The sequence below is a fragment of the Dendrobates tinctorius genome, unplaced genomic scaffold (genome assembly GCF_039654945.1).
Source record: "Dendrobates tinctorius isolate UK_male_01 unplaced genomic scaffold, ASM3965494v1 ptg000081l, whole genome shotgun sequence".
NCBI lineage: Eukaryota > Metazoa > Chordata > Amphibia > Anura > Dendrobatidae > Dendrobates > Dendrobates tinctorius.
This window is the reverse complement of record NW_027361749.1, coordinates 14,194,848-14,207,287: the sequence shown is the minus strand read 5'-3', so window position 1 is coordinate 14,207,287 and position 12,440 is coordinate 14,194,848. Positions and strand designations below refer to the sequence as shown.

Genomic DNA, 12,440 nt, shown 5'->3' with positions numbered 1-12,440 from the left:
TTCGTGGAATGGCAATATACCAATAGTGGAATTTCCTAACTGGAAAAGGGAGAGAAGATGGCGCTTTCTGCACACAGCAAGTTTAAAAAAAGAGAGATTAAGATCAAAAACAGGGAATTTGCTCACTTCCTTTAGTTGTGCATATTTGGGCACAACTTCTCAAAATACATGAAATTAATCTAACAGGTTTAGCCGATCTGGTGTGCTGATAGAAATTCCTCCAAGGGAGTTCTGGCAGTGCGTAATGAGCGTGAAGATACCTGGTGAAGGGCGCTCCTCCCACCATAGCAGATGTAATCAAATGGGAAAATCAAACAAAACTGTACCAGAAGAAAATAAAAGAAAATTATTTTTTAAAATACATTTTATTTTATTCTTCTGGTACTTTTTTGGTAACTATTCCATTTGATTACATCTGCTCTCATCGTTTACATGGAACTTGCATCCTTATTTTTTTGGATGGCGGTAGTAGGTGACACATTTGATATGCTCCCCCTTACATAATCAATGCATCTAGGAAGATGTGAATCGGTGCATCTAAAGAATTACATGTTAAAATCAAAGTATATATTCATGCAGGACATCATTCATAATGTAGTATTGGGCGGAATTATTGGACTAAGGCCCCTTTCACAGGTCCGTGTCTCTGGTACGTGTAGTGACAGTTTTCTCATGTACCGGAGACACTGACACACGTAGACCCAGTCAAATGAATGGGTCTATGCACATGTCAGCGTGTTTTCATGGACCGTGTGTTTGTGTGCAAAACACGCTGACATGTACATTTTCTCCCGGATGAACGGGCCGCAAGACATCCCGCACACGTGCACACGGAGAACACACATTGATGTCCTCCATGCACACAGGCGGCCGCCGGGGAAGAAGCGCTACGGTAAGCACTGTTCCCTGGTGGCTGGTGCTGAATGTGGCTGTCATTATTCTCCCCTGCTCTGCGATCAGCGCAAGCAGAGGAGAATGAATGAAAGCAAAACCCGATGTGGAGTCCCCCTATGTTTTTGAACCACTCCGGCAAAATTCACAGGTGCAGGCTGCTATTTCCAGGCTGGTAAGGGGCCATGAATATGGCCCCCCCAGCCTTCCAGAAAAGGCGCATCTATTAGATGCGCCAATTCTGGAGTTTTGCCCGGTTCTTCCTGCTTGCCCTGTAGCAGTGTCAAGTGGGGTAATGGGGGGGTTAATGTCACCTTTCTATTGTAAGGTGACATCAAGCCTGGCTTAGTAATGGAGAGGTTTCAATAAGACATCTATCAATTACTAATCCTATAGTTGTGAAGGGGATAAATAAACACACAGGCAAAATAAAGTCTTTTAATGAAATAAAACACCACACAGTTTTGCCATCTTTATTGTTTTGCTAATCCAATTGACGCCCTCATTCTCTTGTAATAAAATTTAAAATAATAAAGCAACAATATACCATACCTGTCTGGGGAATAATCAGTTTACAACCGGAGCAGTGCTAAATGCGATGGCCCCTGCTGTAAACTACTGGTGAATGAATGAGAAGCTGCAGGCCTGAACTCCCGTGACCTCAGGACCATGGGAGAATGCAATTGAGGAGGTCACTGCAGTTCAAGCTCTGTCACAGTGACCTCATCAGTTGCATTCTCCCACGTCCTGAGGTCACAGCAGGTCAGTTATTCATTCATTCTCCTCTGCTCGCGCTGATCGCGGCAGAGCAGGGGAGAATGGATGAAAGCTGCGTTCAGCACCTGCCGCCGGGGAACAGCGCTTACAGTAGCGCTTCTTCCCCGGCGGCCGTCCGTGTGGTACTGATGCGGCACATGGTTGCCACATGTGTGCCGAACGTAGTACACACACGAACACACGGACACGGATATCTCCGGTACCGGGTTTTCTGGTAAAGGAAATATATGGATGTGTGAAAGAGGCCTCCTTGAGACTACTATTGGTCGAGTGCTGAAATGCTCGAATGCATGGTACTGGAATCCCAGAGGAATACCCCGGTTTCAGTTTCAGTGTGGTGCTATGTACAGAAGATTCAAATAAGGTTCTTATGGGAACCCAAGAACTCAAGCACCAAGCAAAACTCGGCACTGTTCGATACTCATTGAAGCACATGATGCTCGATACTCAATGGAAAACCCGATGCTCGATACTCAATGAAGCACCCGATGCACGCTCGCCCATCACTAATTGAAACTATTTGCTATGAGTTATACGGATAAAGATAGCTATATTGTGGTGCAATAGGCACGTTGCAATGTTAGAGACAAGACATTTTTAACTTTCACTGTATTGGATATTGATGAGATTCAAAAGGTCATCACAAAGCATCCACTTGCCAAAAAGAAAAAAAAACCTGCACATTGCATATTTTCTGAGCGTTACCAAAACAGACAGAAGTGACATGTAAATTATATATGATCCACAAAACTTATATCACTATTGTCAATCTGGAATGCATTTAATAGACACAGACCTTTCCTAACCTTCTTTCTTGTATTTTCTCGCTGGCTCATTTTATCAGCATCTGTTATGTTTATACAGTATGAATTAAAACCCAGGAATGCTGTTTGTACTCGGCTACTTTTGTTGAAAATGTAAAGTCTCAGGATTGGCGATGTTTATGTAAATCAGCGCGGCTGACACACTCATCATAAACAAATGATTTCAATCTAACAAACACATTGTTCACAGAGGAAATGTTTGTTTTTGTATTTGGCTCTGTCCTTACCAGATTGATGAAGAGTTGCTGATACTGAGGGTCTGTAGAGTATTTGTTAAGCAATGTGTTCATCCAAGCCTCGTCAGGCAGCTTTTCCACTGCTACCTGGAAAAGTCCAGATAAGAAATGTCTGAGAAACAGAAAAGAATGATCTTCATGCCAATGCATTCAAAGCAAAGCATTAACTACAAAAGATGAATGACCATTTACACTGCGATCTTCTGGGTATTGCATGAAATAAACTGGGCCATTTCAGAGCTCAGACATCTGCAGAATTACATTTTAAGGTTTGACAAAGGAAAAACCCATCTGAGTATCTGCCTTTTCCCTGCTTAGTTTCCCTTGTAATCCAACTTAGTATTGCGTAGCATCCTAGGAGGATTTGCCTTTGCTAGGACACAGAAAAATAGATGTACAGTACATTTATATATCCTACATAGTCATAACTTTTCCCTAAAGGAGAGGTTACAGTATAGAGATATTTACAGCTCTCATTGAGATCAATACAGTAGTACTTTATAGATCCATATACATTGAGATCCCCATAGAGGTGACTGCAGGCGGAAAAAAAAATAATATACTGTTATAAAGGAGATCTGTCATATTTAACATTAAACAGAACCTGTCTTGTAAAAAAAAACACTATTAACCTGCAGATATGGGGTTTATAGCATTGTGAAGATGCCCGGTGCCCACGCTGAAAGCCCCGCTGTCGCAAGGAAATGAAACTTATTCCTCCTGGCAGTCTCAAGCTTTCAGTCATAGGGGTGACTTCAGTCACTGCTCGGTGTATAGTGAGTGGCGGCTGTAACGATGTCCCCCGCACTGAATGACAGGAGCTCAATATTAGCACCAACTACTTGCACCAGTGACCCATTTCCGTCACATCTCCTCCAGTCCCTTTCCCCTGCTGTCACCCCTCACCTAACTAAAATATTTAACCTCTCTCTCTCTTCTCGTATTTTTCCCTCCTCATTTAAGCATGCCATCATACATCCACTACTTAAAAAACCATCCCTCGACCAAAACTGTGCCGCTAACTATAGACCTGTCTCTAATCTTCCCTTCATCTCTAAACTCCTGGAACGCCTGGTCCACTCCCGTCTTATCCGCTATCTCTCAGAAAACTCTGTTCTCGACCCTCTCCAATCCGGTTTTCGCTCTTTACACTCCACTGAAACTGCCCTCACTAAAGTCTCTAATGATCTGCTAACAGCTAAATCAAATGGTCATTACTCCATGCTAATTCTCTTGGATCTCTCTGCAGCATTCGACACTGTGGATCATCAGCTCCTCCTCACTATGCTCCATTCCATTGGCCTCAAGGACACCGTTCTCTCCTGGTTCTCCTCCTATCTCTCCGACCGCTCCTTTACTGTTTCTTTTGCCGGTTCCTCCTCCTCTCACCTTCCCCTTACTGTTGGGGTTCCTCAAGGATCGGTTCTAGGCCCCCTCCTCTTCTCCTTGTACACTGCCCCTATTGGTCAAACAATCAGTAGATTTGGTTTCCAGTACCATCTCTATGCTGATGACACCCAATTATACGCTTCTTCTCCTGACATCATGCCAGCCTTTCTAGAAAACACTGGCGATTGTCTAAATGCTGTGTCTAATATCATGTCCTCACTATATCTGAAACTGAACCTGTCAAAGACTGAACTCCTTGTGTTTCCTCCTGCTACTAATGTACCTATACCCGACATTGCTATTTCTGTGTGTGGTTCCACTATTACTCCCCAGCAACATGCCCGCTGTCTTGGGGTCATACTTGATTCCGAGCTTTCCTTTGCCCCCCACATTCGATCACTGGCTCGCTCTTGTCATCTGCACCTCAAAAACATTTCTAGAATTCGACCTTTTCTTACTTTTGACTCTGCAAAAACTCTTACTGTTTCTCTTATTCATTCTCGTCTCGACTATTGTAACTCTCTTCAAATCGGTCTCCCTCTTACCAAACTCTCCCCTCTCCAATCTGTCTTGAATGCTGCAGCCAGGATCATATTCCTCACCAATCGTTACACCGATGCCTCTACCTTGTGCCAGTCATTACACTGGCTACCCATCCACTCCAGAATTCAGTATAAACTTATTACCCTCACCCACAAAGCCCTCCATGGCTCAGCACCACCCTACATCTCCTCCCTTGTTTCAGTATACCACCCTACCCGCGCCCTCCATTCTGCTGATGACCTGAGGTTAGTATCCTCAATAGTCAGAACCTCCCACTCCCGTCTCCAAGACTTTACACGTGCCGCACCAATTCTTTGGAATGCACTTCCCAGGTCAATACGATTAGTCCCCAATCCCCACAATTTTAAGCGTGTCCTGAAAACGCATTTATTCAGACTGGCCTATCGCCTCAACACATTAACCTAACCTATCCCTGTGCGGCAGAGCCAAAAGTTTTACCATAACCAGGTTCCCAGCATCATGTTCCCACATGCTTTATGCATCCATTAGCCCTCTGTGTCTGTACTGTTACACACTTAACATGGCTGGTCCATACAATCAGAGCAACTGTTACCACCCACCTTTCGTGTCTACCTCTTTCCTCATAGACTGTAAGCTTGCGAGCAGGGCCCTCACTCCTCTTGGTATTTGTTATAATCTACTGTATGTGATTATTGTTATGCTGTAATGTCTATTGTCTGTACAAATCCCCTCTGAAATGTAAAGTGCTGCGGAATATGTCGGCGCTATAAAAATAAAATTTATTATTATTATTATTAAGTTATACTTAATATATTTCCCTAAATTCCTAATCAATCTATTCAGGTAATTCTGCTTTATACATACTACCCATAGAAAGATCAGCATGTATAATATGACAGGTTCACTTTAAGGGAAGCAGAAATTTGAGATTTAATGAGATAGATGTATTTCTGTCAATTTCCAAGCAAAAGGTAATACACAATTAGGCTACTTCCATTTCCTTCAACTATCCCATCAAAGTTCTTCTTCATGGTTAATGAGCCTGCTATCATCCTTATCTTTCTTCACAATTATTTCCTTTTTTTAAAAACACCACGAGGAAAATTGTTCCCCATGTTTAATCTCTCTAACCAAAGAGTGGGCCTGGTGTGAGGAGAAGATGACAAGAGTGTAACATATGGAAAAGGTGCCGAAACATCTATAGATTACTGGAGAATATGCAAGAAAGATGTACTGTATATACTCGAGTATAAGCCGACCCGAGTATAAGCCGAGGCTCCTAATTTTGCCCCAAAAACCTTTGAAAATTTATTGACTGAAGTATAAGCCTAGGGTGGGAAATGCAGCTGCTACTGGTAAATTTCAAAAATAAAAATAGATACCAATAAAAGCAAAATTTATTGAGGCATCAGTAGATTAAATGTTTTTGAATATTCATATTGAATCCGGAGCCCCATATAATGCTCCATAAAGTTCATGATGGGCCCCATAAGATGCTCCATACAAAAATATGCCCCATATAATGCTGTACAAAGGTTAATAATGGCCCCATAAGATGCTCCATATTAAAATATGCCCCATATAATGCTGCATAAAGGCTAATGATGGACCCATGAGATGCTCCATAGAATAATATGCCCCATATAATGCTCCATAAAGGTTGATGGCCCCATAAGATGCTCCATAGAATAATATGCCCCATATAATGCTCCATAAAGGTTGATGGCCTCATAAGATGCTCCATAGAATAATATGCCCCATATAATGCTCCATAAAGGTTGATGGTCCCATATAATGCTCCATAAATGTTGATGGCCTCATAAGATGCTTCATAGAATAATATGCCCCACATAATGCTCCATAAAGGTTGATGGCCCCATAAGATGCTCGATAGAATAAAATGCCCCATATAATGCTTCATAAAGGTTGATGGCCCCATATAATGCTCCATAAAGGTTTATGGCCTCATAAGATGCTCCATAGAATAATATGCCCCATATAATGCTCCATAAAGGTTGATGGCCTCATAAGATGCTCCATAGAATAAAATGCCCCATATAATGCTCCATAAAGGTTGATGGTCTCATAAGATGCTCCATAGAATAATATGCCCCATATAATGCTCCATAAAAGTTGATGGCCACATAAGATGCTCCATAGAATAAAATGCCCCATATAATGCTCCATAAAGGTTGATGGCCCCATAAGATGCTCAATAGAATATTATACCCCATATAATGCTCCATAAAGGCTGATGGCCACATAAGATGCTTCATAGAATAATATGCCCCATATGCTGCTGCTATGATTAAAAATAAATAAAAAATGACATACTCACCTCTTGTTGCTGCAGGCCAGGTGCCGGTGTCCTGAGCCAGCGGGGACACTGGCGCACTATGGGGGCTAGGTGCCGGAGTTGCCGCTGGCTCAGGCCCCCGGCACTTGGGCTATTCACCTGTTCCCGTTCCACCGCCGCACGCTGCTGCATCTTCTGGGTCCTCTGGCTGTGACTGTTCAGGTCAGAGGGTGTGCACTAAACACATCATCGCGCCCGCTGACCTGAACGTCACAGCCAGAGGATGCAGAAGACACAGCCCGTCGGTGGAATGGGGACAGGGGAATATCGCATGGCTCACCCTCCACGTCATACTCACCCTCCTAGCGCGGTCTAGCACTTCCCTGCTTCTCCATTGTCCCAGGGCCTGCAGCTTGTTCCTGTGTTGAGCGGTCACATGGTACCGCTCATTAAAGTAATGAATATGTGCTCCACGCCTATGGGAGTGGCGTCTCGTGCATATTCATTACTTTAACGAGCAGCACGACGTGACCGCTGAACACAGGAACAAGCTGCAGGCCCCGGGACGGAAATACAGGGATGGAGACCAGCGATGGCACGGAGGAGGGTGACTAGGATCTCTTCAACGGCTGCAGCTGCTCCCCCCTGCTGGCTTTCTGGTATATGACTCGTGTATAAGTCAAGGGGGGTGTTTTCAGCACAAAAAAGTGCTAAAAGTCTCAGCCTATACACGAGTATATACGTACTTGCAGTTATCACTAAATAAAGCGAAGAACCTCCCTTAGTACCCAGTAAAGAAGCAGGAACTTTCCTTCTGGTTTTAGTCAGGGAAGTTTTTGCAAGGTGCACAGGTCAAAGTATGTGTCCTGCAGAACAGAGAGAGGAAAACAGAAGAACTGGAGGAATCACAACAACTGTTGGGGACAGCAGGCCACCCCAACAGCGTCAGAGACCAGAAGACAGACTGTGACTTCTCCAAGAAAATGACAGCCAGGCAGAGTGACCAGGTACAGAAAGAGTCTGTGTGCAGTACAGTAGGAATCCAGAACCAGGGTCTGCCCCATAAACAGCACATATGCAAGATGCAGAGCAGGACATGAGGACAGCACACTCAGAGACCATAGTAGCAAGACCAAGATGCTCGGGGCCTATCACCTGTGACTGCAAATACTGAGAGACTGATTTATTATTGCCATTGTGGCCTGTTGCCCCTATGCACAACCCATCCAGTTTAAGAAACTTTAACCTTACATTTGCTAATTTCTTTATTTCCTATGTTTACTGCAATTTTCCTGATCTCAACTAAGTAAAGCGTTTTTGAAATATAATCCAACCTCAGTTTCCTTGTCACCTATCCACCTACATTTTACACTTGGCGTAGTTTTCAGGATGGATTCAAGTAAGGTGACAGAAGGAGCAGCGACTCCCTCCACGTCTACCCACCCAATGGGACAGATTTTGGGTAGACTGGAACATTGGAGCATGAGATTTTCACTGAGGATTCTAGACCTATTGGACACCAATAACGCCTAATCTCCCCAGCCTTGTACCAAGAAGCTAAGTCCTTGCTAAAGCACATGCTATATGGCCATATTATTCAACAGAGCAAGGATCCGTGGCGTCACTCATAGTACTGGTGAAGAAGAATGATGGATGCTTGTGGTTTTGCATAGGACTACCAAAGGCTGAATGCCTGTACTGTTCGAGACGCCTACTCCCCTTCCTCAAATAGATGATTCTCTAGCAAGCTTTAGGCCGTACTAAGTTCATCATCACTCTTGCTCTTGCAAGTGGGTTTTGGCAAGTGCTTGCATCTGAAAAATAACCAGAAAAGACTGCATTCATGACACAAATGGGACTGTTTGAATTCCTTTTCATACTGTTTGGACTTTCCAATGCCTCAGCCACCTTCCAGAGGCTCATGGAACTTTCTTTAGGAGATTTGAATTTTGATTGTCCCCTAATCTACCTAGACGATATCATCATCTTCTCGCCCAATTTCTCTGAACATCTGGAGAAATGGGATCTGGTGTTGACCTGACTGGAACAAGATGGGTTGAAGTTTAAACCCAGCAAATGTTGCTTGTTCTGAGAGAATATTGAATACCTGGGACATGTAGTGAGCAAAAAGGGAGTCCAGTCTATAAACTTGAAGGTACGGACAGTGCAGCAGTAGCCCGTGCCCTGCAAACTGGTGGAGCTCCAAGGCTTCCTGGGTTTTGTCGGTTTCTATAGAAGATTTATTAAGGATTTTCTCAAAGTTGCAGCTCCTCTATATGCTTGGCTAAATGGTGAGGCTCCCGAGGTCAACAAAAAGGAAAGCGATCACGTGAGGAGAGGAAGAGGATAGAACCTTCCAGATTTTTAAGAGGCTGATGAACTGTGCTCTTATCCTGTCATGTGTTGATTTCATTAAGCCATTTGATCTATATACTACTGGGAGCTTGAAGAGGTTGGTTACCATACTGAACCTAAGCATCTAATTGCCTACGCCAGTAAAACACTGCTGGATGGAGTGACAATTATAGCTCCTTCATGTTGGAGATCTTGGCAGTAGAGTTTGCAGTCACTGAGAAATTCAGTACCGCCCAGGACGCAGCGATGGAAATACCGATGCTCTATCTTGCCACCCTGTTGAGCCTGCCAATATCCCTACAGATGAAGAATTGTAAGAAATTGAAGCCCCTAACTTCAAACTGTTAGATAAGGAAACCATCCAAGCGTACCATGACTTGGAGAATGCCCCTATTCAACTGGAAGAGCCAGAAACTGATTCAGGAGTGGAGTGCACCACTAAGGAATGGTGTAACAAACAGAGTTATGATACCCAAGTAGAGCAAATGAGAAGATGGATCCTAAGGGGGTACCACCTTGGCCCCAGAGAAAGAGAGCAACTGAGCTCAGTTGAGAAAAAGTTGCTTCAACAGAGAGATCGGCTGCACCTTCACGAAGGAGTCCTGTATAGGAAAGTGAAACTACCAACGGAGTTAGGGCTCACCTGATAGATTGTGCTCTCAAATAGTGAAGTTAGAAGAGTATCTGAATAGTTGTGCTGAAAGAAAGGACATTTTGGTCCAAAACATTTGCATGGTTCTAGAGGTTTTACTACTATCCTTTACTACAAAGCACAGACTTGAAAGTTTGCAAATGTTATCAAAGCTGTAATCTGTAAAAAGCTGGGGAGCAACAGGCATCAGTGGGGATGGTGCAAACTACTTAACCGCTGCAGTTAGTCAATGGATTACCTAACAGTCGAACAGTCTTTACAAGGCTTCAAGTACCTGCTGGTGATGGTGGATCACTTCACTAAGTTTGCTGTGACAGTGCCCATGAGAGCTCAATCAGCAGAATCTGCAGCACAAGCCATATGGAAAACCTTCATCCTTTCTTATGGATGCCCTACTCAACTACATTCAGATCAAGGAACTTGCTTCAAAGGTAGAGTGATTGAAGAATTTTGCCGGTTATACAGAATACACAAGAAAAGGGGCACTCCCTACCATCCTCTGGGTAATAGCGCATGTGAATGCGTGAATCGATCTGTATTGCAACTTTCATGAACTTTTGAAGTAAAAAAAAAGAGAGATCGCCTGAATACGTTGCTGAAATATATGGGTACATAACAACACAGTACACTCCACAACTGGCTACTCACCCTTTTTATTCATGTCTGGAAGAAATGGGAGTCGTACTCTCAACATGATGTTACAGTAGAATGAAGAGGATGGAGATTGGATGCCACTGACCTTGATTGAAGGCCATCACAGAAAACTACAGAAAATGTATAATTCGGTGGCCCAGAGACTAAGTCCACACTCACTATCAGTTAATAGAAATCTTTGCGAGTTGCCACTGTAACTAGGAGACAGTGTCATTGTGTGTCGCAGCTTGAAGAACCATCAAGTTACAGCATAGATGGGAGTCAAGTCCCTATGAAGTGGTGATGTAGCCTAATCCAGCAGTACCAGTAGTCGAGGTCAAACCCGAGGGTGCTTAAGAAACCCTGAGGATGGTCTACGGAAGTATGCTACGGCCATGTACATTTGTAAGCAGACCTACACCAGCCGACATCAGAGAGGATACCAGAAGACGAAGACTGGGTTGGTGCAAGGGCTGAACCATTGGAAAGAAGAGAGAAGGTGGCTGTTCTAACAGGGGAAGTAGAGACTACCAATCCCAAGCACTGAGGAGTGTTCCCTGATACCTCACTCTCAACATTCCAACTTTGGCAGATTGCCTTCTAGATTTGAGGACTACAGATTGAAAACACAAGACACTGGCTCGGCAACCTAACAATGGGGAGAAGGTGTACCATATGGTAAAGGTGCTACAATATCTAGAGATTACAGGAGAACATGCAAGAAAGATGTACCTGCAGTGACCAGTAGAAGGATCCAAAACCTCCCTGTAGTACCCAGTAAGGCAGGAATGTTCCTTCTGGTTTTAGTCAGGAAAGGTTTTCTAAGGTGCACTGGTCAAAATGTGTGTCCTGGGGAACTGAGAGAAAATAAAGGAGCTGGAGGAATCACAGCAACTTGTGTAGACAGTAACTCACCCCAACAGTGTCAGATAGATGGAGACAGACTGTGACTGTGTAGGAGGGTAAGATATTATGTCTCTCATGCCTCCCTTCCCTCTGATTGTCTTCCAGGTCTTAATGTTTACAGACGTGTTTTTATGATTATTGCCTGCAGTACTGCTATATTTATAATTATGTATTACCGCTCATTATTTATGGTATTGCCACTTGAATGTGTTACAATTGTACTGACAACTGTATATATATTGCCTCATGTTTCTGTATGATAATGTTGCATGCATATTATGTCATTTTTGTTTGTATAGTCAGGGAAAGTTAGTGCACCCTTCTTGGGACATTAGAGGAGGGCACTTTTAGTATATAGTTCCCCATAGGTTAGGTAGTTGTAATTATGTTGTGAGTCACTAGGTGGGGGCATACTAGTGGGATCTGATAGGAGGTTCATAGAAGATTAATTGTAGGAGGGGCTGCTGAGAGTTAAGGTTAGTGCTGAAGAGCGGTTTAGTGAGGCGGGGCCAGGGCACCCAAGAGTCCACATGGGCTTTAGGTCCGGACAGCTTGGCAGTAATGTAACGTTAAGTCGTTATTGCCCATGTTACCCACAGCCACTACAGTTCAGAACAGGAAAAGGAAGAAGTGGCGTCTCACCGCTTGGGCCAATAGTTTTAGGGCAGAAGTTGGCTGGACTAAGGAGATGAAAGGAGTTGGCACTTCAATGAGATCGGTACAGACGGGCCGGATGCCCACCGGGAGTCACCAAACGTAGTGATTGATTAATTCATGTCTGGGGCGAAACAGGTTGAATGAAATGTCATTGTAGTGAGGTCAGACCTGGAAGGAACTGGGAAACAATCTAGTACTGTCCGGTCTATGCGTGTACTGCACTGAAGTGACAGCAAGCAAGGGAAAGATCAGGAAGCAAGAAAATGTTATGGAGTACCAACTGTGGATGTAACGTGCAA

The 12,440-nt window shown here is 43.8% G+C and overlaps 1 protein-coding gene across 4 annotated transcripts in view; it reads right to left on the bottom strand.

Annotated features, from left to right (window-relative positions):
* The window catches only part of LOC141096891 (chloride channel protein D-like), a 346,533-nt gene that overhangs the window by 18,887 nt on the left and 315,206 nt on the right, over positions 1-12,440 (bottom strand). For all 4 annotated transcript variants that reach the window (XM_073583783.1, XM_073583784.1, XM_073583781.1 and 1 more), the window contains exon 17: positions 2,720-2,815. In XM_073583783.1, coding sequence (XP_073439884.1) covers positions 2,720-2,815 — 96 coding nt within the window. The remainder of the gene's footprint in view (positions 1-2,719; positions 2,816-12,440) is intronic.